At 41.1% G+C, this 26,542-nt stretch overlaps 3 protein-coding genes across 5 annotated transcripts in view; 2 read left to right on the top strand and 1 right to left on the bottom strand.

Moving 5' to 3' along the window:
- ryr3 (ryanodine receptor 3) overlaps positions 1 to 2,834 on the top strand; it is an 83,326-nt gene extending 80,492 nt beyond the window's left edge. For all 3 annotated transcript variants that reach the window (XM_086060816.1, XM_086060814.1, XM_086060815.1), the window contains exons 103-105: positions 1,171 to 1,271; positions 1,368 to 1,419; positions 2,110 to 2,834. In XM_086060816.1, coding sequence (XP_085916942.1) covers positions 1,171 to 1,271; positions 1,368 to 1,419; positions 2,110 to 2,205 — 249 coding nt within the window. In that variant the 3' untranslated portion in view covers positions 2,206 to 2,834. The remainder of the gene's footprint in view (positions 1 to 1,170; positions 1,272 to 1,367; positions 1,420 to 2,109) is intronic.
- A 383-nt stretch (positions 2,835 to 3,217) lies between these two features.
- aven (apoptosis, caspase activation inhibitor) lies at positions 3,218 to 22,810 on the bottom strand. Its single transcript, XM_086060939.1, has 6 exons — positions 22,565 to 22,810; positions 20,641 to 20,806; positions 5,816 to 5,886; positions 5,138 to 5,233; positions 4,401 to 4,695; positions 3,218 to 3,479 (listed from the first exon to the last, which is right to left on the bottom strand). The coding sequence occupies exons 1-6, from the start codon at positions 22,757 to 22,759 to the stop codon at positions 3,334 to 3,336; spliced, it is 969 nt and encodes a 322-aa protein (XP_085917065.1). The 5' UTR covers positions 22,760 to 22,810; the 3' UTR covers positions 3,218 to 3,333.
- On the top strand, positions 15,395 to 25,195 carry chrm5b (cholinergic receptor, muscarinic 5b). The gene is made up of 2 exons (XM_086060938.1): positions 15,395 to 16,088; positions 23,208 to 25,195. Exon 2 carries the CDS (start codon positions 23,292 to 23,294, stop codon positions 24,816 to 24,818), a length of 1,527 nt encoding a protein of 508 aa, XP_085917064.1. The 5' UTR covers positions 15,395 to 16,088; positions 23,208 to 23,291; the 3' UTR covers positions 24,819 to 25,195.
- Positions 25,196 to 26,542: the final 1,347 nt, after the last annotated feature.

Below are 26,542 nucleotides of genomic sequence, written 5' to 3'. Positions count from 1 at the left end.
ACAAAATAATTGAATAGAACACTATTATCACTGGTGCAGAAAAAATGAAAATTCATTTCGGCGTCACAATTAGCAGCACTGAAGTTAATAAATGTAAAAGATGAAAAAAAATAGTTGGGCAGTTAACATTAATAAATATGTACTTACCATTAACTCATGGGAACTAATGCGCAAGGTGATGATTATATTACTGGGAGGTGAGTCTCTTCAGCGTTCCGTTTTTGTGTGTGTCAAACTGGAGGCCTGGGGGCCAGTTCTAGGCCGCCATATCATTTTAGGTGGCTAATCATGTGCGTCAACTTCATTTCTTGCCAAAATACCAAAATTGCAAATTGGTATTAAATTCAATAATATTGATATATTGCAAGCATTTTTTAAATACATTTAAATTTTTTATTTTATTGGCTTCTGATTTCAAAACCTATCAAATTGTTTTGTATATGTGATAATAAGGTGATTTTACATTTATTGTTTCACAGTAAGGATGGGCCGATATTAGATTTTGACGATATGATAACCGCAGGCAAAAATATCACTTATTAAAATGACAGTTCTTAAATGACTTTTTTTTTTAAAATAAAATAATAATAATTATTGGGTAAATAAAACAGCAGTTTTTTTCCCCATTGAAAACAATCTATTTTATTTTAAAACAAAATAAAGAACATTTTGTACAGAAGAAATGTGTACTGTCTTAAGTTTCAATAAATAAATGTTAACCTCCTTCAGTCAGTGTTCCATCACTGGTGAACTATTTTTAGAACAGACCCGTAGCTACTCATGTTGTCCTTGGGGCTAATAAGTACCACCCGCACCATTTTATTTTTTTGGGGGGGTACAATGCACATTAATCTTTCATCTTGGTCCTCCTCTTCTCCTCTTTGTGTAACTGTTTGCTGAGAAGGAGAACTAAAACCAGCCAATCATATTGTTTATTACTGCACAGCCAGTTTTAGCCTTTATTGAAACTTTGACTTTTTAAAACCAAGGTAAACAATCAAACCAATAATCGGTCCATGCCTAGTTCACAATCATAACTGACCTCCGAGGGAAAACATAAATAACACGTGGCCGACGACAAATATGAATATTGATTGGTCACGACATCAGGAAATTTCTAAATTGACAATCAGGGCTAATTTTGTTCTCTCCTTTTTTTATTCCTTTCAGACCAAATGTTTCATCTGCGGCATCGGGAACGACTATTTTGATCGGACACCCCACGGTTTTGAAACTCACACCTTACAGGAGCACAACCTCGCAAACTACCTGTGAGTGCCGAAAAGGAAAATCAAAGAACTTGTTGTTTTAAGCCTTTAAAAGTGTCCCGGATCTTTAACTCTGCTAACTGCACTTGCCCTCTGCAGATTCTTCCTGATGTACCTGATTAACAAGGACGAGACGGAACACACGGGCCAGGTAAGCGACGACGGCGACGACCGGACGGGAACATTTCAATTTGAACTCGCGCGTAGGAAATGGCACATGAAAAACGAAAACATTGATGATGAAGAAAGACGCGGATGTTTCTGACCCGTCAGTTAGTAGGTTTCAGCCCACTTGATGGGTTGCGTAAGTCGAGCGTTGCGGCAATGCGTGGGTTGGCTGACTTTGTTGCCTTTATTGGCCTCCTTCGAAAGATGTTTTATTGTCATTTAAGCAGAAATTCTCAACGCTGCAACAAGAAGAGGCGAGACAAAATCAAGTCGTTCCCGCGCCACGGCTGCATGTCACTAAAACCGCGGATCGTATTTTATTTTCTCATTTCGATACGCTCAACTAATCAAATGGAACCATAACGCGATGCCGTCCGCGCCGCGTAGATGTGAAGCATATCACTTTACTGAAATGGAACCCAATTTGGAATATTAAAAGTGAAGCGACATAATGTTCTTATTCGTCACAATAATAAAAGTTGTGCGGCTCACGCGCTATAAAAGCAATCATTTAACGATAAGGAAGGTCTAACAACTGTGGCTCATAAACATTTAAAGCAACGGAGCTCGAGATGGCTTTGAAGCCATAAACACTAATTGGGCGTATCGTATTTGTGATGTTTGGATATCGTTACAGCACCGCAAATTACCGTTTGTCCTTTTTTCCCTCCAGGAGTCGTACGTGTGGAAGATGTACCAGGAAAGATGCTGGGACTTCTTCCCGACCGGAGACTGTTTCCGGAAGCAATACGAGGACCAGTTGGGCTAAAGACGGGCCGCCTTATCTGGGGACTTTTTGTTCGATCTGACACGGGCTGTGAACATCGGAAAACATGTTGACAAACGTAGCAAAACTTAAATATGTCACATATTGAATTTGGATCAACAGGTGGCCATGACGCCTCTTTTATGCAGCGTTTTCTCGCCTTTTCACCCGCTCAACCTGAATTGTTTGGACACACGTGAAACTTGAGTATCAACTATTTTTGATCATCGCTGACACGGAAATGAGACCTCATACCTGCCTTTTAAAAACCTGTTGTAAACATGACTTGTCACTTTATGATACACTTTAAATGCCAAAGTGCCTTTTGAGAAACTATGCAAAAAAAAAAAAAAAAAAAGACACTTTCGTCCCACTTGATACACGCAGCGGTCATGCTAATGCTAATTTTGTGGCTTTTATGTTAAAGGAAGAAAAAAAAAACATTTGTTGTATAAAATCCAGATGTGTACATTGTATCCTGCCTGTCTGTACTTTCCCACAATAGAAGAGCCAAACACATTGATGCCAAATCAGCTGCTGTTTTATGGAAATTTACATTATACACACATGTAGTAGTTTTGCATTTATTTGAATGAGAGGACGGGAATGAATAAAGTTAACTGAGGCAATTATTTCTTTTTATTATTATTATTATTATTATTTCTCTTATAATACCGACAAGACAGCGAGCTGAGCAGTCCAAAAGGACACTCATTGCAAACACCAACACTCATTTTACTTAAAGGAGACATTGTGCATTTTCTCTCCAATGATTTCAACCTTTGTTACCGTGGCAACCAGGGGCAGCGCTAAGGCTGCATAAGTGAGGGGCTACGTGTCCACAACAAAACCTTGTGAAGAAGTGAAAGTGTCATTTCTAGTTTCACTCACAGGGGGGAGCACTTTATGACCGAGCTGACAAATGACTGTACACTTTGCGCTTTCATCAGATATCAGTCAAATTAAATACCCCCAACCCCCCCCCCCCCCCCCCCCAACCCCATCCAGCTCCGTTTACCTTTTAGCTTTGAAAAAGCTCAAAAGCAAAGAACGTGACTACTGGATACCATGCGTGTATCGGTGGTTTCCACTGGTCCAGGTTTTTGGCCATAATCGACATCTCTGTGACGGTCAAGAGATCATACTATCCAACCAGTCCTCCAGGTCCTCCTCAGTCATTTTCTGCTTGGCAGACGCGGACTCAGGGGGCGTGATTTGGTTTTCTTTGGGCTCCTCCATCTCCTCTTCTATTGGTACCTCAGGCACTGCGTCACAATCTGCGGATTGAAAGACATCAGAGAAAGTTTTGTTCCCACCCAAGGGATAAGAAGCTAAGCTAAGCAACTGGCAATGAGCATAATAACAGCAACTGTTATCGATTAGAGTGAACTACTGGACTGAAACCAGTCGAGGGTACTCTTGATTCAGTCAAAAGTCCGGCCAAACAAGATTGAAGGAAAGAAAGTCTTAAGTCCAGAACAAAATGAATCGTATTAGTGAGGAACATCGTCCACTTTAGATCCTGCTAGCAAAGATCAGATATCAAAGCAAACATGGTGAAGTGGCATTTCAATGTTGTGCTGCAAGCACATCTAATAAGCTGTCAACATAAGTGTAAATGCTTTTAAATCCAGGTTAAATACTTTCACCGCCCCCCCCCCCCCCCCGTTATTTTTTTATTTTAATTTTTTTTCCGAGTTTTTTTTCTGTATCTTTCCCCCCAATATTTATTTATTTTTTATTAATTTTTTTCCGAGGGTTTTTTCAGTATTAAACCCCAGCAACCATCCCGGTATGTCAATGTTTTTGAATGATTTTTAGGTAGTTGATAAAAAAAAAAGAAGTGTATTTTTATTTTAGTTTTTTCGTTTTCTTCAAGTGGGCTGCCAGTTGCCCGCCCCTAAATTAGAGCATTACAGTATTTATAGCATTTTAGTTAGGACAAAGAATCTACTATGGGAAATTGAGCTACATCCATGCAGACCTCCATTTCGGCTATATCTATACTCTTCTCATTTCACAATGATTTTCAGGAGTACCGGTAGTTCAGGACATTATGAGATTCCGCCCATCATATCACATCGGTTTAATTATTTAAATAACTAATATTTCTCTACAGTTGTACAAGCAAATGCAAAGAAATATACGCATCTGCATAATGAACTGAGCTCATTATCATACGCAAAAGTGCTGCTCACCTTTCATCACAGCCGCGCTCTCAACGTTGACAGACTGGCCTCCCGGGACAGGACGCGGCGGTTTCGCTAACGTGAGCAGCCGGTCCAGCTCTTCATCCGCATCGTCCGCCGAGGACGTAACGGCACTCGAGGGAGTCTGAAAGCCAGAGCTGGCAGAGGGGCTCAACGTCTCGGTGGCATTGAGAGCGGCGCGAGGGGCTTTTGAAGGCGCGGACGACGGTGAGAATGAGGACGGCTTGGGTAGCTCCTGTTTTGGGGCCAAAGTCAATGCGGGCAGGTTGACTGGTGTTGAAAGCTGGAATAAAAAAAAAAAAAACAACAAGACATGATCTCCATATTTTCACACAGATGTCTTTATCATAACGCTCGGCAGGTTTGGTTGTGACGCCTCGAGATCGCATTGAGCTTTTTTAATTGTAAAAAAACAAGCAATTAAAATCCTCATGCGTGTTGCGATTATTGCAAACATTTGAACGTGGTCGCGTTCCAACAGCAGAAGTCATCTTGAGTGGTTTAACCTTTGAAATCCTCGGTGTGCTTTCAAGATCGAGTTCAACTAATCCTTGTCCAAACGATTTATTTCTATCGATTTCTCTTTTGTTGTCTCCTCATAAAACTTTTTAATCTCAGTGCGAGTCTCTGTTCTCCAATGTCGTTAATCCCGCACAAAAGGGGGGGGGGGGGAGGGAACACGTAATGATGTTGAAATTCTCTTGTGTGCTGTTTAAACACGCTACCTGAACTAGCTCTGCTTCCAGGTTGAGTCTCTGATGAAGAGGCACTTGTTCAAGACTCTGGGCCAACGCTTGGAGGTCCACAAACATGGTAGACATCTACAACAATAAAATAAAAAAAGTCAGTAACGTACATCTTGAATACATCTTCCTAGCACGCGCTTCATAAAAGCGCTAGCTGCTAGCATAGCAGCTAGCACCGTTGGATGACGAGAGCCGATGCAGACCAATTGTGTTCCATCTAATGGTAAGCTAGCCAAGCTGTTAATTTTAGCGGCCGTGCTTCTAAATAAACAAAACAGCAGCCACAGATGATATTGTGCAGCTCTTGATTTCTAAATTCTAGTTTTAATACATTTTAAGTACCACTCCCTGAATTATCTGTTGTCTAATTTCACTGCACATCCTTTCCTGATTTTCTCATGCACTTCAATCACCTCATGTAATCGCGCCCGGTGAAATTGGTTGATGAGGTGATTGCCACCCGTCCCTTTAACCCTTTGGACAATAAACAACCACGGTATATCCAAGTGGGATCCAAAAATCGAAATCCTGCCAATTACGATGGCATGAACGTGGATGCGGATATGGGATCAATCTTCCAAAAATGTGCATCACATCTTAGGTCACCTGACCCAAATCAATGGCTCTGAAAACAAGCAAAGCGCAGTATAGATTTACCGGAGTGGTTGAAAATGTGTCCTTCTCCCAGTCTTTTTCTTCAGAGAGGCGGAATTGAGTGAAGCAATCCCCTGAGAATGACACGGGAAAGAGCATTTGATTGAACGCGCCGGACAATTACAGAGCAAAGCGGCATCGTACCCACTTTTCTTCATTTCCATACGGCGCAAAGTAAAAAAAGATGACATCTGTGTGACATAGTCAGCCCTTCGCAAAGCAATCAATGGCGTTGTGTAAACAAGTCAAGAATCAGAACCAACACGCGACGCCATTTTGCTTCCAAAACAGACCCCCGCTTGAGGGCTCTCGGAAAGGCGCGCGAGCGCCGGGGTTTGCGTTGTCAACAAGTCGGAAAGCTGCAGGATGCACGTGCCTCCGGGCAAGACCCGACATCTTTTGTAGCGCGCTAATGGCGAACGGGGTGCGAACGGACATGCCGGAACGTGGCGCCCCACAAGGGCCGTGAAAACAAGAACGCGCGCTGGCCGTCGGGTCTGAAGGGCTCTTCAAAGCTCTTGTCATAATTGCGCTCATCTCCACATCCATGCGGGAGTTTGTAATTTCATGTCTAGTAATATTGGCTGGGAATATATTGCGGGTGAAGTCATTACAGGAGCAAATGTATTGAAAGATAAAAGGTGGAAAATCTACAATTGTCATTGTTGTAAAGTCTAAAAAAAAAACGGGTGGTTCGGGTAAGATATGTCCCACAACAGATCATGATCAAATTATTATTGCCGTATATTTTAGGATCAGTAACACTTTGGGCATTCAAAACAAAAAAGGTAAATACCCCAGCACAAGCAAAATACTGCACACCTGTCTTTGATTAAGGGAGACTCCATTAAGCAATGGCAGCCGTCTATCTTTGTAGGTGCCATTAAGACAAATGAAAGGGTTAAGAAAAACATTCTATGAAAAACAAGTGCATTCACGCGTACGGTCGCGGTCTCAAGATTTCTCGCCATAAAATCGAATCTCATTGTTGTTATTGTTGCCCCTTGGGCACATGAAGTGACTCAACTACTATTATGTACACCGAGACACGGCCAATGTTCTATAAAGTCAACAGTCTGCAGGGAACGATGAGCGATTTAATTGACCAAAAGTCGCTCTGCACTGCGTTTGATCGAACCGACTTCATTCAGAACTACAATTGTGTGTTCACCGCTATTTCCAGACGCAAGAAGCATATGGAGTCATTGGCGGAGATGGTACAGGCGGTAAGGGTTGTCGATGAGACCTTTAAAAAAGTGGTCTTAAGACCACGGGCCGAGCTCGAGGCCACTTCTTCTTAAGGGTCTCGTCTCAGAACCGAAGGCATTTTTTACTTTGTCAGTCTCGGAAAGGGCAGATTTGAGCACCACTGTGATCAGAAGTGAGACAGCAAATGTGTTGTGATTTGAGATTTTGTTATTTAGTACTATTTCAAAAACAACGGAGCAGGATTTGTTTTTGTCTCGACCTCCAAAAGTCTTGGCCTTCTCTCGGTCTTGATATTCTCTCGATGATGTCTTCGTCTTGGTTGATGTGGTCCTGACTACAACACTAATTTGACTTAAACAAAGAGGACAAGAAAATAAGACGAAGCCAAAAGGCTAATGATTGTGCCCCCCCCCCCCCCTTTGCACCAAAACAAGGCCACGCTAATGCTAAACACTCCGCAGGCGCATCGTCGGGGCTTAGTCGCAAACAGTGGACACGGGTCAAGTCTGACAAACGCAGATGGCGGCTCAGCGGGCGACCTGACAGAACGGCAAGACGGGTCGTCGGTCGCAGCCTGCCCCGGTGTGCTGAATATTGCGGACGTGCCGCGTTCAATGCGTGGCGCTCGGGACCATCTGCGGTTGTCCTTGACTGCTTTTGCCGTACGGGGAGCGATGGGGGTCAAAAAGGAGAGTCTGCGGGGGGGAGGGGGGGCTTTTGGTTCCCTGGCAGAAAGAAGGATGACGTGCGAAAAGAACAATTTTCAAGGTTACAAAAGGCTGAAGAATGTCAGCTTTATGTGACAGAGGGATGAAGTCATTTAACAGACGCTGGTGGACGAGACTTAAAAGTTGTAAACAAAATTTGAGGTTAGTTACACATTGTATACACAATAACCGATTGCTATTACATTTACAAGGCAGAAAATACTAAAAATAGAAGCGCGGTTTTGACAGAATAAGCTAAATTAAAGATTGCTAAGTGGACCCAAACAGTGTGCATAAAAACAATACTCAAACGAGCACATTTACAAATGATAGCTACTGTACCAGGAATGCTGTTAAGCTAGCAACATGTCACAGTCAACATTGCATTCCTGTGATCTGCTTTTATTCTGAACGACAAAGCAAAGCGCCTTCCAGTAGCGTTGACGCTAACAAGACAAAAAATGTATTTTATTTTTTTAGTTTTTTTTTTTGTTTTTTTGTTTTTTTAAATAAAAATAATAATAATAATAATAAATAAATAAAAATTTATATTAAAATAAAATTAAAAAAATACAAAATATACAGGGAGTCCTCGAGTTACGTCCCAGTTATGGTCCTAACGCTGGCGATGTAACCCGAATTTCGGATTTCACTGTTAAAGTCGATATTTACATCAAAATACTTTGTACAGTAATTAAAAAAAAACAAAACATATTTGCACAACCCGAAAAGAGCCGGAACCAATATTTTGTGTGTACACTAATTCCAGTCATTGCGATGTCATCGTAATATCATATTGCCATATAAGAAATATACAAAAGTAATAAATGCTTAAGTAAGGCTTGCACAACGACTGCAGAGCCACTCAATGTTTTAGTCTATGATCTCAGTGCCGTCATCTTCAAAAGCAATCAGAAAACCAGTCATCAAAACTCACCGTCTCATTTCTCAGACAGTCCATGAAGCGAACGAAATGTGTCTAACCGAGTCACCGAAATCCCATTACCACCACTTCGATGTTAATCGAGACACTCTGGGTTGCAGTATTCAACGTCTCCAGATACAGACACTCATTTCTCCCGCTTTTTCGAATCTTATGAAACAAATTGAAACTGGTTTGCGTAACGGGGCAAATGGGAAATATGCGGCGGGATGGAAAAAAAATAAAATAAATTCAAAACTTAGCAGCATCAAAGTCCCGTGTTTACTCTTCTACTTATCTGCTTAATATCTCTTCAGTCCCGAATTCTCATTCTTTTCCTGCTCCGTCGGTGACTGTTGAACAACCTCTCCCTCCTACACTATAGAATCCCTCCGACACCCCTGAACTTCTTTCCATGGAAATATCAACTCAGGTAGTCAGTAGGCACCAACATAGCCATGGCAACAAGAATCTTTTGTCAAATTCCCAATGGTTCTGGGAGGTTCTGCAGAGATCAAAAACAAGAATTGTGTGTGAGGGAGGAGAGGTTGAATGAAAATTGGTGGAACATTGAATGACAAGGAATCACACACAAAGCGCTGAAAAGTTTCAGGTTAGAATGGCTTGAATCGGTCAATAAATGTAGAAATGACAGGAGGAGAAACTAAAATATGAAAAATTTTGGCATTTATTTTGAAAGATTGAAAAAAAATTTTTGGGTAGGGATAAGCCAAATGGTAAAAAAAAAAAAAAATTGATAATTTGTTTTTAAAAATTTTTGATAATTAGTTTTTAAAAAATGTAGAAATTAGTGAAAAAAACAAAAACAAGAAATTGCAATTTAAAAAAGAAAATAAATTGTAGTACGGATAAGCTGAAATATTTAAAGTTGGAACGAATAAATGGGTCAAAAAACTTAGAAATGAGAAGAATAGAGGTTAATAACAGAATATAGGAATGTGTGATTCTTAAAAAAAAAATGTAATTAGGAAAACTACTGTCAAAAAATGTGTAACTAGAATAGCGCATGAAAAATGTGCTAGGAATCAAATGTCATGTGTAATAATCCATAATAAAAGGTAAAGAATAACAACAATGACAAATCCCCAAATGATATGTTTTGATTGCTTTTACCTGATGGAACATGCGGGGGAAATGACAAAAGAGTGACTTGGCGCCATAGTAGCCCCAGCAGCTTCCCTGTCACGCCTTTTTAACTAAACCAATTAGAAGAACAAGACACGGAGCAGAAAACCCTGTACATATCGACAAATCACTGCTTGTGCTAATTGCAATTAAAGTCCCGAGTAAACCAGGCGGGGAAATAAAGAGCGCCGAAGCTGTTTACTTTTAATGGTGATTGTGTTTACGTCAAAGTCATATCAGAGGAACCTCAATTCACTTGAGGCTTTATTCTCATTAGGAATGTGTTTTATTCGTGCGCAGACGGTTCGAGGTCAGATGAAAGAACTCTGAAGATTCCTTTTGAAACTAATTTAATCCGAGAATTTGAAATCCCAAAAATTGTTTCTGTTAGATGCTTCTACATAATGCAATGCAATTGGTATTTCTGAATAATAATATAAGATTTAAGGTTTATTTGGCTGGGCATGAAACCAAATCATTTAACTCCAGGTTCTCTGGGTTTACTTGTTTTTAGCATTAGGGCTACACATTTTGACCAATATGTTGAAACGACAATCAATAGGCTATATAGTCCAGCTAAGCGGTATTGAAAATGAATGGATGGAAACCATACCCAGAAAGAAGGCACGTTATTAAAAAAAAAAAAAAAAAAAAAAAAATGAACTTGTGAACTGCAACAGTATATTTTTCCAACTTGGAAACAACACATTTGTAAAAAAGAAAGAGACAACAGATTATCAGTGTTTCTTCTCACATTCAAAAGGAGACTGAATAAGAACAATGCACCCACTGACAGCTAAATAAAGACTTGGTACTTTTCCTTGAACAAGCACTTAAGTGCCAAAAGGCTTAGATATTTCATTGTTTTCCCCCCCAAGGGCCACAGTACTTGAGCGACCAATTCCCTCAGATTGTTTTTTGTTTTTGGTATTTTGTAACACCAAAGTCAGCTGCATACACACACAAAAAAACAATTCTTAAGTTAAACATTGGCTCTAAATGATATTAAAATAGTTGTCGATTAACTTGACACCAAAATACTGCATTATTTCTAATTAGTACTTTCAAAAGACATTCAGACAAAAATATTAAACTAACATTAAATTCACTAATGTGCTGCCATTGACGGCTATAGACGTCAAAATATATATATATTTTTTTAGGGATGCACGATATTATCGGCAATTATCAACCAAATTAGACGTCATACAGATAACCCAGATAATAAAGGAATCCGACGATAATAGACTTGCCATGTTGATCTATCTGTTGTGGTTCAAGTTGTGCCAAACTCCTCAACCCCCCCCCCCCCCTCTCCTATGGTATCACAAAAAATGTATCATGGCGACATGGCAGTCGCCAAGCTTGGGGTTTCTTTAACTGTGTCTGCCCAAAATGTTACGCTTGCATTTTTTTTGTTGCATTTTCAAAACATGACTGTTTTGTTTTGTCAAACTCAAAATGAGTTACTGGTTGGTCTTTGAAGCGGAGATATCAGTAAAATTATGCTCCGCGGTGCTTTACACAATGCATTTGCACATGTCACACTTATAGTAGGACTCGAAAGTATATTCGTATTCAAGTTAATTATCGGCTCACGTATCTTTTATCGGCGCTTTCTAAATTATTGGTTTATCGGTATCGGTTGAAAATAGCATGATCGTGCATCTCTACTATTTTTACTGGCCTGGCAGTGACTTTGAATGAGTTGCAATTCAACAGCCTGCAAAGGGCATCCCCCCCCCCCCCACCCCCACCCAATTGTTTTCCTCACAAAACTTTTAAACAGTAATTGTAATCCACAAAAAAAAGTACAACGTACACTTGAGAAAATAAAAACCCTACAGAATGTGTGTGTAAGCTGCACAAGCTGCCAAATTAGCAGAGATGTTGCCTGAAAATCAGCAAACTGCAGTCAATAAATCCATCGGGAGGCCACACTTTACTGGCTTCCAAAGCATTAATTTGTGATGGCCGAGCACAATATCATCTTTGATCGCCACATATTGATTTTTAGCACATGAAAAAAAAAAAAAAGATGCACGCACATAAAACCGGATTTAGCTGTGAGCATAAAACGATCCTCAAAAGGGAACAAAAAGCAACAGTGTTCGCATTTCTGCCTTTTAAATGGCCATCATTTATTCTGGTCTGACAAATTTGCCACTGCTCCTGTTTGCACTTTGGGTCTATGTCCAAATTGAAATATTGGTCCAGCTGCAGGAAGTATCAAAAGACACAAGCAAACGTTAAATGGAAAAATCATTCAGGAGAATAAAATGTGAAAAAAAAAGTCAAGGCTGCTCTTGGCGTGACTGCTGTTATCACATAATGGGGAGCGTCACTGTGGGAGATTTGAATCGCACGAAGCAATTATCGTTAACTGAAGCATAAAAATCCTGCCACTGAATGACTCATTTCGATTTTCATTCGAAAATGCATTGATTTGAAATAATCGGCATTTGGAAATTACGAAGCGCTCCGACGCCACTATTCCATTATCTCTGTCAACAAAATAATCAACCTCTTCAATTACACCCTAAACAATGAAGAAACGAATAAATCAACCCAATGTCTCTCACCAAGGATTTTTCAAAATATTACATTTGTTTCTTATACCACAGTAAAAAGTGGGTGTGGGCGTAGACGGTGCATCCAACCAAACATCTTTCAATTGTTTGTTATTTTTATGAACTCAAGTCGCAATGCTAACCTGGCAGCAGACAAGAGTAAAAACAAAGCGACATGCGGACTTGGAATCCCCCAGGGTTCAGTTGTTGGACCACTTTTATTTAACCTGTACATGCTTCACATGCTTCCTGTCAGGTCATACACAACGGTAATGTTGTCAGAGGTGCGCAGTTACGCAATGATTATAAAAATATCATCAATAAATTTGATAATTGATTAGCTGTCGATGAATTGACCACCTATAATCCCATGTCTGTATTTCACTGTTACCCAAGGAAAACCAAACCAGAGATGCCCCTGGTTGAATCTGGGTTACTTTCTCTAAAGCTGCACAGTTAGCTTTCTCACTATGTTCTCTGAAATGATATCGTTGCAAAGTCAAAGTTAATGGTATCGGTACTCGCAGCGGCTATCGATACTGGTATTGGTCCCCGCCCTTGTGGCCGTTTTTTGGGCAGGAACTAAAAGCTGAAATGGTTATTTTGCATTTATTGACACAGGTACCTCGAGTACGGATAATCCGAGCTTTTTCCTGCCTCGTGTACTCGTTTATTTAAGGCTTTAGCGTAGCGGACACACAGGCTACTTTTAATTTAGCCACTTACATCTAACCATCATCACATCAATGATAATTGCTGCAAAACAGAAACCGCTTCTTTTTTTTTTTCTTGATGAAAGAAGAGACTCTAATCTTTCTTTCGGTGGGTTCCACGTTTCTATAGCAATAGAACACAATATTCTGTGGGCCTTGCAAAATCAGTCAAACAGCCGGGAGCGAAGGGGGTTGCTTCAGTAAAAATGGCTGGGAGTGAATGAGTTAATAATACTTGTCTTGGACTTTGGTTCAGATGAGTTGGTCACCTCACAGCCATTGCGACGATCTCCAAAGGTTCACAAAGACGCAAACACTTTGAGGAGTTTTTCGAGCAGTGAACGAGGATCCGCGTTAAGAGATGAGACCGCGATTAGTACCGTTACTAATTCTGGGCATGAATTTTTCATCCCAGCATGAGGTCCCATTAACCAGACAGCAGGGGATATATCTTACTGTGATGATTTGCTTGAAGAAGAAAAAAATGCAACAGAATGATTAGTTATTTAAACTACCGGTATATAATTGTTGTTGTTTTTTATCGGCCATTTTCATTTTCATCAACAACGGTAAAGACATAGCCATTGAATTGACTTTCGAAACTCAATTCATTTTAAAGATGACCATTTGAATTATTGTCAGTTATTCAAATGTAATACTGTAACTGTAAAAAAATAAAAATAAAAAAGTAATGTCTTGGAATGCTAAAATGTTTTTACCGTTATTTATCCCGAATGAAGTTTCATGACACACGGAGGTCTAATTTGTTACCGCCTCACCTGTATTTCTAAGGAAACTTTAAAAACCGCTAAATGCTATTCAGGAGGGTCAGGAATGTCAGTACATTACTTTTTCTTTTTTTTACTGGCAGCAACCTTTGATCAGATGTGCGAAGCTCTAATTTCACTGAAAGGGATGATGCAAGGTTATAATCAGAAAGTTGCAGTTTAATTTAAAATATTCTAACCTTTAGATATTTATGGTAATATTACAAAGAAGAATATTTAATTACTTTCATAGCAATATTTTAATTTGGATTAAATTACTTTTAGTGGATTTATTTCATACGCAATAAGAAAGATACGAGCGTTGCTGCCAACGATTAATTTCCATATTAGCTACGGGATTTCATTTCAAATTTAGAGACTGATATGCTTCCAAATGGATTTCGATAGCATTTATATGTCTCAGATAAACTCCATCATCCAGGAACCTCAGACTTCAGCGAGTCGTGCCTCTTAGCACCATTGCACACACAAGACCGGTACGTGCGGTGGGCGTGTTTGAAGTCTGGATGGTAGAATGTTCTTAGATGAAATGAAATGATGGTTCTTTAAATGGAAAATCGAACACACACCGTGCGGTAAGCGGTGTTTCTTGTCCTGGACGGTTAACCCGATTGACTTCAAATTTGGGACGTACCATCTCAACACCTGGGGCAACAACAGGGTGAAGGATCTTGAGTTTTCAACATACTATATGACGGAGGTGGGGCATCAAATTTTGCGTTTTATAATTCCTTCTTAACGAAGTATGAGTTGGGTTTACAACCCATTTGTATTCGAAAATAAAACTGAATGGAAACGCTAGAAATTCGAAAAAGGGCCCATAATTCGCAAAAAGTTTATACTTAGAGGGGGTGGATCTTGAAGCGTATCGAAAAAAAGGAAATGCGAATTCTGGCTATGGAAACAGGTTTTGCGAATAAACGTTGGCGAGACCGGATCGGGAGTCATTTGTTCATCTAACCCCCCAATTCCAACCCTTAATGCTGAGTGTCAAGCATGGCGGCAATGGGTCCTATTTTTATAGTCTTTATGACCTGGCCAGGGTTTGAACCCACAACCTCCCAGTCTCAGGGCGGAAACTCTACCACTTGGCCACGGAGCTGGTGGTAGAGTGACCTTGTCCTATGTGCCAGTACCCCAAAGTGCCAGTACCCCAACATGGCCAATGTTGCGAGGGCACTTTATAACTGCTCGCAGCTCTAGTTAGGGCCCGAGCAGCGACCACTGTTTTTGTAGGAATTATTATTATTTAATAGTCTTCTCCGTAAAGAATCTGATTTTTTGCAGAACTAAACTGCAAATAAGACATTTTCTGCTTTTTTTTGTTTTTGGGGAAAAAATGACCAAGCTAATCACTAATCTAAGGTAAACGGCATGTTTAACTATATTCCATAAGCAAAATGTAGTTCTTTCGCGGAGACATCCGCACTGACTCCTCCTCAGACTCCTCCCCCATGTGCTTCACTGTACTCCTTCTACTCCACCACCTCCTCACCTTTTCCTCTATCCTCTTCCATGTTGCTCAGTACCCTGGCACAGGATGAGGCCATCAGACGCGTGGGCTTCGGCTCCATTACCGGAAAATCATCAATTCGGCTGAGGACAGGAGAATTGAAATGATCCTTGCATGTGAAACACAAGCGCCGTAGTCGCAGCGTTGAGGAGCGACAATGGAGTTAATAAAACTTTGCCGGGTGAGTGAAAATCGAGTTCCTCGGACAAAAGAAGACTTTGGCATATATTCATTCTTCAACTGATTTGTTCCGTGGCCACAAAGGACAATTTTACGGGGGGAAGGTTTGACCCAATACCGACACGTTGGCCCCTCGCTCGCTGCAGGAAAAACAGCTGTTGCATCTCATCCCAGAAATAGACTTCAAGCACGTTACGGCGCGATATTGAAGCTCCTTGGCAACTGATGAGGATGTGCGACGTCGGGATGACCAACCGGTATTTGACAACTGTGTTTTTCACCTCGTTGGAGAGACGAGCGGGGATGAACAAAGTCAGCGGGAGGGAGCAGGGGAGGGGGCCAAAGAGCCAGCGAGGGAAGGTGTGAAGCCAACGCTGAAAGAGGGAATCAAAAGCGCTGCCCGTAGGGAGTCAGAAACTCTGCCAGGCGGAAGGAGTAAAGAAAAGAAAAAATCGACAATATCAAAGAACTGTCCAAGCGCCCGTTTAATGCTGGAGGATTGTGTTTTGCCGGCAAAGCCACGAGGGGGTGAGTATATATTGTTTGAAGTGGATTTTGTGACAGGAAATTAAACACATGAACACTTTCCGACAAAATTTGATTTTGAATTTGAACTCTCTAAAATATTAACTGTTGAATGAGCAGCTGGGGTTAAAGTATTCTGAGTGGTTCAATTGTCTTATTGTACATTTGATTTACAGACGTTATAAACGTGTGTAGCAGCGTCTTGCATGTCTATTTTGGAGTGGCAGTTATGACAACTGAGCTGATTGGATTTTAATGAGCATTTATCATAATGTGGGCGGGAGACCACATGCTTCATGTCACCGTACTTCCATCCGTGAATTATAAGAAAAACAGTAAGGGTACGAATATTTTTTATTTTTTTTATTTTAATATTGTAAGGATATTTCTATAAATGTTGTTTAGTTGTGTTGAGTTGAAATCACAGGACAAGCTAAACGATGGCTCTGAACGATATCACGATTATTAAAATAGTTGTCGATTAATTTGATCGATTTTGACGCCTTTATTGGTATTTTTGAGGGCTTTCTTTCAAATGTACTTAGCAACAAAAAAATCTTATTTACACTTATTTAAGCTCTTTAAATGTGCAGGCAGTCAATATAAAAAGTCTACACGCCCGTTTTGAAATGCCAGTTTTTTGAGATATAAAATAATGACACAGAGATGAATCATAACAAATCATTCTCCACCATTTTCTTGCAAAATGTACATGTCAAGTTTACTGCTTGACTTTTCATAAATTTATCTGTCTCTTTTTTCTTTTCTTTTTTACATAACGAAAACAAACAGCTGTGTTGACATCCACTGTAAATGTGGATTTTAAGTATATTTTATTAAAAGTGATATATATATATATATGCTGCCCCTGAGTGAACCATTGGTAGGAAGTACTTAAAGATGACCACGTGTAGACTGTTCTGTAGGATGGTAGTTGAAGTGTCTATGATCAAAGCTGCTGTTTTTAGCCTCACGCCTTCTTCCACGGGCTTCACTATCATCAGCACAAAAAAAAAAAAAAAAAAAAAAAAAAAAAGCTAAAGCAGGAAATGTGACCGAGGGTTCCGATTGGGTCTTACAAGCAGCAACATCCAATGAAGTATCCATAACAACACCGGAACATATACATTACGGCATGATTGCTGCTATTCATATCAGTTAGGAAAAGTATCTAGTTAGGTAAACCACCAACGTGCTAATGCAATTTCCTTTTGTCTCATTATGATTGAGCCTTGATAGGTGTCCATTAGAGGCCTCAGGAAACCAGGGCTGCGGGGGAGTAGGATTGATCCTCGCGCTTATGTGTATAGATAGACGAACGCATTAGGATGTAAATAAGTAGCCCCGGTCAATCCCCCCCCCCCACCCCACTCATAAAGACATGACACGCCTCAAACGAGAGGATGGCAACACGTGCGTTCCCCATGGCAACGGCGCAATCAACCCCCAGCAATGATCGGACAGAAAACCTGAGGAAAACGCCTCAGGGTTACAAAACAGTTGACGGCAATTAACTCCGCCAGACGTCACACAGACTAATGTGTTTTAATTTAACAAATCGCGGTGGCACAGAAAGCCTCTTGGGTTCATGACTGCTTCTTCGGGCAACAGCAACCTTTCCGCACAAAATCCATTTTCAAAAAGACCTCGAAATATATTTCAAGTGGCGATATCGTCAAGGTTGCTTCCTTGATAATAGCCGCAGCCTTAGGGAAGCCATGAAAATGGTTTACAACGGCCCTTTGTGAATCGCAGCACTTGAAGTGGATGAAAGCAGAGGAAGTCAATGATGAAAAATACGTCGAGTGTTCGGGGGTCAGCAGCAGGTGCTACACATCCATTATGCGGCAACTAAAAATGAAGTCAAAAATACATTCAATGCAAATAGTAGCATCACACATAAATGCATAACTGTCAAAGAAAGGGCATCCAATTCCGTTCTTACCAAAAGCCGCAATATAGAGTTATATAAACGTACATTATATAACTCCCTTGAACATTTTAGGCAGCGTGTAGCAGGTGTAAGGACGACAGCATATTAAGGGATTTCAAAGCTTACATTTGATTCAGAAACTTGTTTTTTTTAAGGATAACCATACCACAGTCGACTCGTGTCAAAGTAAGAGGTGTGGACTAATCCTGGACACGCCAGTGGCACAGAGAAACCATGTGAGGAAAAAGCACCGAAAGGGATGACAGCCCACGACCGCAGACAGTGACACCTGACACCCCCCCCCCCCCATGAGGAAACACCGGAGCTAAAAGCTAAAAGACAACAAAATAAGCTAAAACTAAAAAAAAAAAGACAGTAAGATTAGATAAACACGGTTTCTACAGGTATCAGCAAATTTTATGTAATACTTTTTAATGCTGGCTTTAATGTAACTTAAAACAAAATGTAATGCCTGCCGTCCTACTGCATATACAACTTGAGCATCTGGGGAATTTGTATCTCAAAAGCACAGCAAGACAAACGGCAAAGGTCGCAAAACATGACTTGGACTTTCCGCTGAAAAGGGAAAAAAAAAAAATCAACCGATCACGCCTCCATTTCTACAACTCCGGCGCAAAAACGTGCTTTTTCATTTGCGTGTTATCATCAAGCTGCAAAAAGGACGCTTCGATGCTGGATTCCTGATTTCACGGCTACCTTAATTGGCGAGAAAAACATCGCCTCCCACGTACAATTAAGTATCCTCTCGAGAGCGTCGGCCTCTTGTTGTACAGTATGACTAATCTGACAATGCGGGCAAAAAAAACAAAACAAAAGAGACAAGAGATACTGAGCTGCGCAAGTGGCGAGAGCACCTTTGCCACGTGCCGCTGCAAGAGAAAGTCAGGGTTTGACGCATCATTTGGAACACTCTCCATGCTATAAAAATAGCGCGAGACTAAAAATGCACAGAGATAGCTGAGCTCACACTTAGCTGGAAAAAACTCATAATTGACTTCCAGTGGAAGTCATTGTTTGTAAAATGTCTTAAAATCCCAAAATAACATCAGTTTTACTGGGGGGGGGGGGGGCACATAGGACCACGCACTTCCTAACCAGATATATGACATAAATGACATTTTAAATATGGACAAAATACATGCACTTAATATAGTTCATTTTCCATAACACATTTCTCAATGCATGTATAAAACATCCACAATCCAAACTCAACGGCAAACGAGTCTGAATCAAATAAGAAAATAACCACAGACTAATTTGTGCAAAGGGCTGTCGTGTATAAAAATGACCATTCAAGGGTGGCACAAAACTGCAGACCAACTTATTATGTGCATATTTTTTTTCCACACTCACTCAAAGTTCTTATATTATTGAGGCGCTATGTTTGTCCTTCAAATAACTCCCAAATCTGCCAAAAATGATTAGGACTACTCATGTTGTCGTATAAGCGCAACTAAGGCATGTCTGCCATTTAGTGGTGAATAATGATATTGCAACTAAAAACTATAGTCAACCCTTGCATTGTCGCAGCTCGGCACCCACGGATTCACATATTTTTCAGTATTTTTTTTTTTTTTAATTTTGCTATTTTCAAGACTTTTCCTTGCCCATTTTGTCATGAGTTTTTGACCAATCTTAAGGGTTCATAAGTTTTTTTTTTAGGGGCGGGGGGGGGCAGATTAGGGAGGAGTGAGGAATTAATGTTGATCAGTTTTTGACATATCTTTTGGCTTTTTTCAATTTCTTTTTCAGATTAGGGAAGAGGGGACGTGATTAATCGAAGGGGGTCATGGGCCGATCCCCGGTCTAACAATATATGACATTTTCCAGAACCTTATGTAAAGCCACAATAGGAATAATCTAAAACCACTAACAGTAATAGAACTGGAAAGTTATACATGACTGTGTATAGGTCGGCCCATCAATATTATAGACCCCCTTTACTGCTTCCTGTCGTTGGCGCCTTATTGGTAAAGTTGAGATAAACATGCACAACTTGGTTTTATTATGATTTGTCTCATCCTCGATATATTGGTAAAAGAGGTCCACGCCAATTTACATCGACGGAATCAAACTTTCGCTCAGGTCACGGCTGTGCTGAGATGACACAGAAAACCACTTTGGTCACAAATAGTTATGCAAATCAGCGGCAACTTGGCCTGAAAATCAGATTGAGGTTTTAGGTCATCGCATTCCCTCATTATAAATTGAGGCACAAAAAAAAAAAAAAAAAAAAAAAAAAGAGAGACAAGGCTTCATTTCTCACATACACATACAGTACTTAATAATAAAATAAATCAGAGAACACCATGTTTGTTTGTTTTTATGTTTTTTTGCAGCTGTCTGAAAGGAGTGTCCATACACAGCAATTAAAAAGGTCTCTTAAGACAACACGCATTTCTTTTTCACTAATTGGGATTAGCGAGTCAACCTCAGACAGGTCCGGTCACACTCAACGGCATATTTGACAATTTCCATTTGTTTATCCAGGGAAGCAAATACAACATAAATGCGCATATTTTATTGTGCCAAGTGAAAATACACAATCCAGTCGTCTTTTAATCCAATGTTTTATATTCTGTCCAAATTTGCATTTCTTACCTGCAGAGCCCAGAAGCACATGGTAGTCGGTTCCTCTTACGGCGGGCATATTGTCAGGGGTTCCATCCCTCTCCGAGTCCTTGTAACGGTCCCAGTTGGACTCCAGTTTCCTCCTGGAGAAAACGCTCCTGCGACCCTCTTCATGACAGTCCCCCTCAACTTGGTTCTGATCAATTATGCAAATGAGAAAAGAATGGAGTCATGTTACTACACTATGGATGATGAAGAACAATTAAATGTAACGCTTCCACCTGTAGGCATTCATACTCGGGATGGGCGCGTACCGATACCAGGTATCACATACACATTTGAAACCTTAAAATTGCATCTTTACACTTGAAAAATAATAACATTAGTTTTGTACACTAACCACCGACTGATATTAACCAAGTCAGGACTCCCAAGTGGGAAGCATGATAATACTATTGACAATGGTGTAGTAGGGATAGACTGATTATCAGCTGGGCCGATTATCGGCGCCAATATTCAGCATTTTGGCAAATATCGGCACTGGCCATTTTGAGGAATCATACAGCTGATAATAGATCCATTAAAAAAAAATTCTAAGAAAAAAAAAATCAGGGAACTAGTAATTAAATTTTTCATAATCCATACCTTGTTTTTGTTTGAAATTAAAACTAAAATGTGTAAAATTGTAATACTTCAGATATTTTGAAAAAAATATATATATATATTTACTGTAGCAAACAATAGGGAGATATTTATTTTAAGTTTTAATTTAAATTTTGAAGACATGTTACTGTACCTGGAAGATCCCTGAACTTTTTGTTAAATTTTTAAAACAAAGATTTTTTTTAACGCCAATATTTTACGAACCCTAAACATTGTTCAATAAACATATGCTTAAAAATAAATAATACTTTCTTTTTTTTTTGTGAAAAATTCATATCGGCTCCAAATATCGGTTATCGGCATCCTTGCCTACTAATAATCGGTCCATCTCTAGTGTATAATGATATGATGATGACTAATAAGTCGTTAAGTATAACGGAAATGTTGCTAATTTTGCTTTGTGTTTTAATTTCATGGTTACTGTGAGGACCGGGTCCGAGAATGTGAGCAGACCAGATGCGGCACCCGGGCCAAAGTTGATGGCGTCGTTTTTATTTGACATAAAAATGTGTGAATAAGAGTGTGCATGGTTTTGGTGTTGTAATAGGTATGACTGAATGGCAGCTCGGCTTCGGTCTCGTTAGATGACTACAGTTCCAGCTCTCCACAACACCCTGAACACTTTGTTGCCGAGGGAAAATCCAAATGAAGTACATAAATCACAGGCAGCATCTCACTTTGAATCATCAAGACGTGCCACAAAGTCAGCTGCTCCTGTTTTCCTGAAATATAACAGAAGACCACATGCTTATAAGATAAGCACTAAGGGGTATTTTTTATATGATTGCAATCAAGGAGGCCATAAATCCCAAAGGAGATTTCTTTGATTGCAATCACTGGGCCCCTATTGTTTCTTTTCTGTCTTTGCGATGACAACAACAACAGGGGAATCAGTTGACAGAAGCTGCCAGAGGAAATGAAGAACCCTTCTCGGTCTAGTGTCATTTTCCAAGGCAAACAAGGCCCATGGATGCTATTCAAGCGCTGAGTGAACAAATGTGTACATAATTCAAGTGTTTGATTATTTAGCCTTGATCAAACGACACAAGCTGGCAAGAGTTCCTGTATTTTAGCCGACGCGGAGGTGCATGGCATTGAAAGAGGTTTGCAAATAAAACTCCATTTGGCATTCCTCTCAAATGAGTGGCATGTCGGCCGAATAAGACAAAAGCACCCGTTTTTTATTTTATTTTATAATTCCTTCCCCACGTCTTTCTAAAATTCAACCAGCCATATAAAAAAATAGATACTTGAGATTTTCAGGCAAGTTTGGTAGAGCGGACTCATTTACCCAGTGTTGGAATTCCGTTGCACGTTCATCCCCCCCACGTCCACGACCGCGCTGGTGATCTTTTTTGCCCCGGCCGCGATGGTGGCCTCCTCGGCCTCTGCCTCTGTGATCACCGCCAAATTTATCGCCGTCATTTCCACCGTGGCCACCTCTTTTCCAGCGTCCGCCTCTGGCTCTGTTAGGTCTACCTTCCATGACAGTCCACTTTGACAACCGGACGACTTTACGTGGAGGACCAAAAGTTTGGTGTCGGTGTTACGTTGAATTGTGTTCCCCGTCACCCTCGCTAAACATGCAACGTTATGTGAAAAGGTTCCGGGATTAATCGGCGTTCTGTCCCCCCGCCCCTTTTTTTAAATGTAGAAATTAGAAACTACTGGACTTTAACATCATTTTTAAAGAAAGAGGCAAATTAATTATATAATAGGCAATAAAGTGAACATTCAATTAGCTAGTTACATCAACAGAAACAGAAACATTGCTTGAGCGAAAGGAAAATTTGAAGATTTTTTTTTAACACGAGAACATTTCTGAAAAATTACCCCTCGTTTACCAGACAGCGTAAAAAAAATTGCTTTAAAAATCTATTAAATATTGTTTATGTTTATCTTTCGTGTCTTAATATTTTTCTTCTATTTTACAGGCCATGTTTCATTCTCCATGAAACCGCATAGAAGAACTTCCAACTAATCTTTCAACGACCCGCCAAGGCAAATCGCACACCATCATGGATGCCGATCCTCCAAACAGCACTTTTGACAACACAACGCACACCCAGTCCGCTCCGCATAGCCTTTGGGAAGTCATCACCATAGCAACAGTCTCTGCCATTGTCAGCTTGATCACGATCGTGGGTAACGTTTTGGTCATGGTATCCTTCAAAGTCAACAGCCAGCTGAAGACGGTCAACAACTATTACCTGCTGAGTTTGGCGTTTGCGGACCTCATTATCGGCGTGCTCTCCATGAACTTGTACACGACATATATACTGATGGGTTACTGGTCCTTAGGAAGCCTCGCATGTGATCTCTGGCTCGCTGTGGACTACGTAGCCAGCAACGCTTCAGTTATGAATTTACTGGTCATCAGCTTTGACAGATATTTCTCCATCACAAGGCCGCTGACTTACAGGGCCAAGAGGACTCCAAAGAGGGCCGCCCTCATGATAGGCCTCGCGTGGCTGGTGTCGTTTGTCCTGTGGGCGCCGCCCATTCTGTGCTGGAAGTACGTCGTCGGGGAGGAAAAGGAATCCGAGGACCAGTGCCAGATTCAGTTTTTAACGGAGCCAGTGATCACGTTCGGGACAGCGATTGCGGCTTTTTACATCCCCGTCTCCGTCATGACTATTCTCTACTGCCGGATCTACAAGGAGACACAGAGACGGACGAAGGACCTGGCGGAACTGCAAGGACTCGCAAGCGATCATGTCTCCGAGGGGGCTAAACCGCAGAGAAACATGGTCCGCTCTTGCTTCCATTTCACCAGAGAGAGGAGAGAAAGGAGCCAGGCCTCCTGGTCCTCTTCGAACCAAAGCAACGCTACAAAAACCACCATTAGGTCAGATGAAGTGTGGGTGAAAGCTGACCAAACCGCTTCCTTTAATAGCTACTCGTCATCCGACGAGGAGGAGCGTCACGTTTCGATCGAGACCCCGCAAGGATCTTTGCGCGACAGCGGTCAAAACGATAAGAACGGCCAGGTGACGGATTACGCGGAAGGTCAGTATTTCTCAACCCCCTCAAAGGAGAGCCGCAAGAAGTGCATTTCGTACAAATTCACACCCGCCTCGAAGGGTAACGACGGCAGCCCCGCGCCCGCGTCCCCCCGACCTCCCGAAGCGGAGCGGAAAAACGCCTCCCCTTCCTCCTCCTCCACCGCCTCCAAGCCCATGGACCCGGGTCTGAAGAATCACCAGATCACCAAGAGGAAGCGAATGGTGCTGGTGAAGGAGAAGAAGGCGGCCCAGACCCTCAGCGCCATTCTGCTGGCGTTCATCCTCACGTGGACGCCGTACAACATCATGGTGCTGATCTCCACATTCTGCGCCACGTGCATCCCTACGTCCCTGTGGCACCTGGGCTACTGGCTGTGCTACGTCAACAGCACCGTCAACCCCATGTGCTACGCCCTGTGCAACAAGACCTTCCAGAAGACCTTCCGTATGCTTCTGCTGTGCCAGTGGAGGAGGAAGCGAGGCGAGGATAAGCTGTACTGGTGCGGACAGAACGCAAACGTCAACAACAAAATGACTTAATGGCTAACCGCGGGGGTTGCGTGGCGGCAAGGGGCTGTGGAGCCTATCACCGGCTGGACTGCATCATGGTCTGCTCGCCGTTCGGGGCGCTTGTAAACGAAACGCGCCATTAAGTCGGGGACTCATCTCGCGCCAGCTATGAGTCATGAGCAATGTGAACCAGTAGACTATTAGGGTGACCAGATAACCGCGACGGTCGCATTGGATCCCGAGTCCCCCGTCCCCTGCTTTTACGCAGGTCGCTGTTAAACTGTCAACCAAATTAGCATTTAGCATTAGCTTAACTTGCAGAGATGGCAAATCCGGGTCCAGAAAGTAAAAATCCTGCCACAGTTTGGCTTTAACACCTCGTGCTAGCTAGCTAGGTCCTTAGCAGGTAAACGAGCAGCGGGGGAGTTAGCTAGTTAGCACCTGGGGCTAAAGCCAATCTGTGGAAGGGTTTTTACTTTCTGGACCTGGATTTGACGCAGGTCCCTTCCCAGCATTTCGTTGATTATTTTTTTTTTTTTTTAGTTCAGTCAGTAAACCAATTGTTTGAGCATGTCAATGACTAATCTAACTATAGATAATGGCTAAGAAGTGTGTTTTCGTCAAAACGGAACTTGAACTACTTCCAGATTCCGGGTCTGAGGATCATGGGAAATGTAGTCCTACTAGCCTAATCCTGTAATAGCAGGTCAGACCTAACACAAGGTGGTCTTTTCTGGCGGCCTAAAAAAGGTTGGATAATGGTGAGTGCATTGGGTTGTTTAGCGCTGTTAAACTGAAAACCAAATTAGCATTTAGCATTAGCTTAACTTGCAGAGATGGCAAATCCAGGTCCAGAAAGTAAAAATCCTGCCACAGTTTGGCTTTAACCCCTCGTGCTAGCTAGCTAGCTAGGTCCCTAGCAGGTAAACGAGCAGCGGGGGAGCTAGCTAGCTAGCACCTGGGGCTAAAGCCAATCTGTGGAAGTTTTTTTTTACTTTCTGGACCTGGATTTGACACCTCTGACTACTTAAGTAATAACACGACCACTGGTCACCAGATTGACTATCGATTCAATTTGATATAAAGAGTTCTCGGTGAGAATTGATTGTGTATTTGATTTTCAGCCAAACTGTAGTGTCCCGATTTTTAATTTTGAAAATCTGGTCACCCTACTACTAACGTCTGCCAGTATCATGTCACATTAGTTGCTTTTGTCACCATTTTGCTGTTCCTGATATATTGTGTGGTCGGGCATGAAGCGCTTGCATGTGATTTTATTTTATTTTTGTAAAATACACATTGGTCAGAAAATGTCCCAGTTACTAGATTACAGAAAAGAAATTGGGACACATTTATTTATTTTTTTTTATCTAGTGTCAGCTGTTGAGTTAGTTAAGTGTCTTTGCCCCCACTGATAATTATTTGTGTATGGAATTATGAAAGCTGCATGGTTTTAAATGTGAAATTCCTTTACGGAAAAAAAAACACACACACACAAACGAGTCATTAAGGTTTAATGACTTGGTCAACTCCCCCCCCCCCCTTTTTTTTATCATAGTGGTTGCAGTACATTTTGTTCCAAGGGCTAATCTCTTGATGTGCATTACTTTCAACGGTGATAATACGACACACAGTATGAGATTGTAAACTGCATTACTTGTTATCAACATTCATATTAAAGTACAGAAAACGATTAAATGTCAGGTTGTTGATATCTTGTCTAGACAACTACTGTATAAAGCGCACTTTCTGTA

The sequence above is a fragment of the Leptonotus elevatus genome, chromosome 18 (genome assembly GCF_054856555.1).
Source record: "Leptonotus elevatus isolate MCC_2025b chromosome 18, RoL_Lele_1.0, whole genome shotgun sequence".
Classification (NCBI taxonomy): Eukaryota; Metazoa; Chordata; class Actinopteri; order Syngnathiformes; family Syngnathidae; genus Leptonotus; species Leptonotus elevatus.
Note: the sequence above shows the minus strand (reverse complement) of the source record. Positions and strands in the feature narration are given on the sequence as shown.

Coding starts and splice junctions, on each gene's coding strand:
- aven (XM_086060939.1), bottom strand. CDS start 22,759: ATGGAAGGTAGACCTAACAGAGCCAGAGGCGGACGCTGGAAAAGAGGT. Junction 5,887..20,640: donor TGTGCTTCTGGGCTCTGCAG/GTAAGAAATGCA, acceptor TGTCATTCTCAG/GGGATTGCTTCACTCAATTC. Junction 5,234..5,815: donor ACACATTTTCAACCACTCCG/GTAAATCTATAC, acceptor TTATTGTTGTAG/ATGTCTACCATGTTTGTGGA.
- chrm5b (XM_086060938.1), top strand. CDS start 23,292: ATGGATGCCGATCCTCCAAACAGCACTTTTGACAACACAACGCACACC.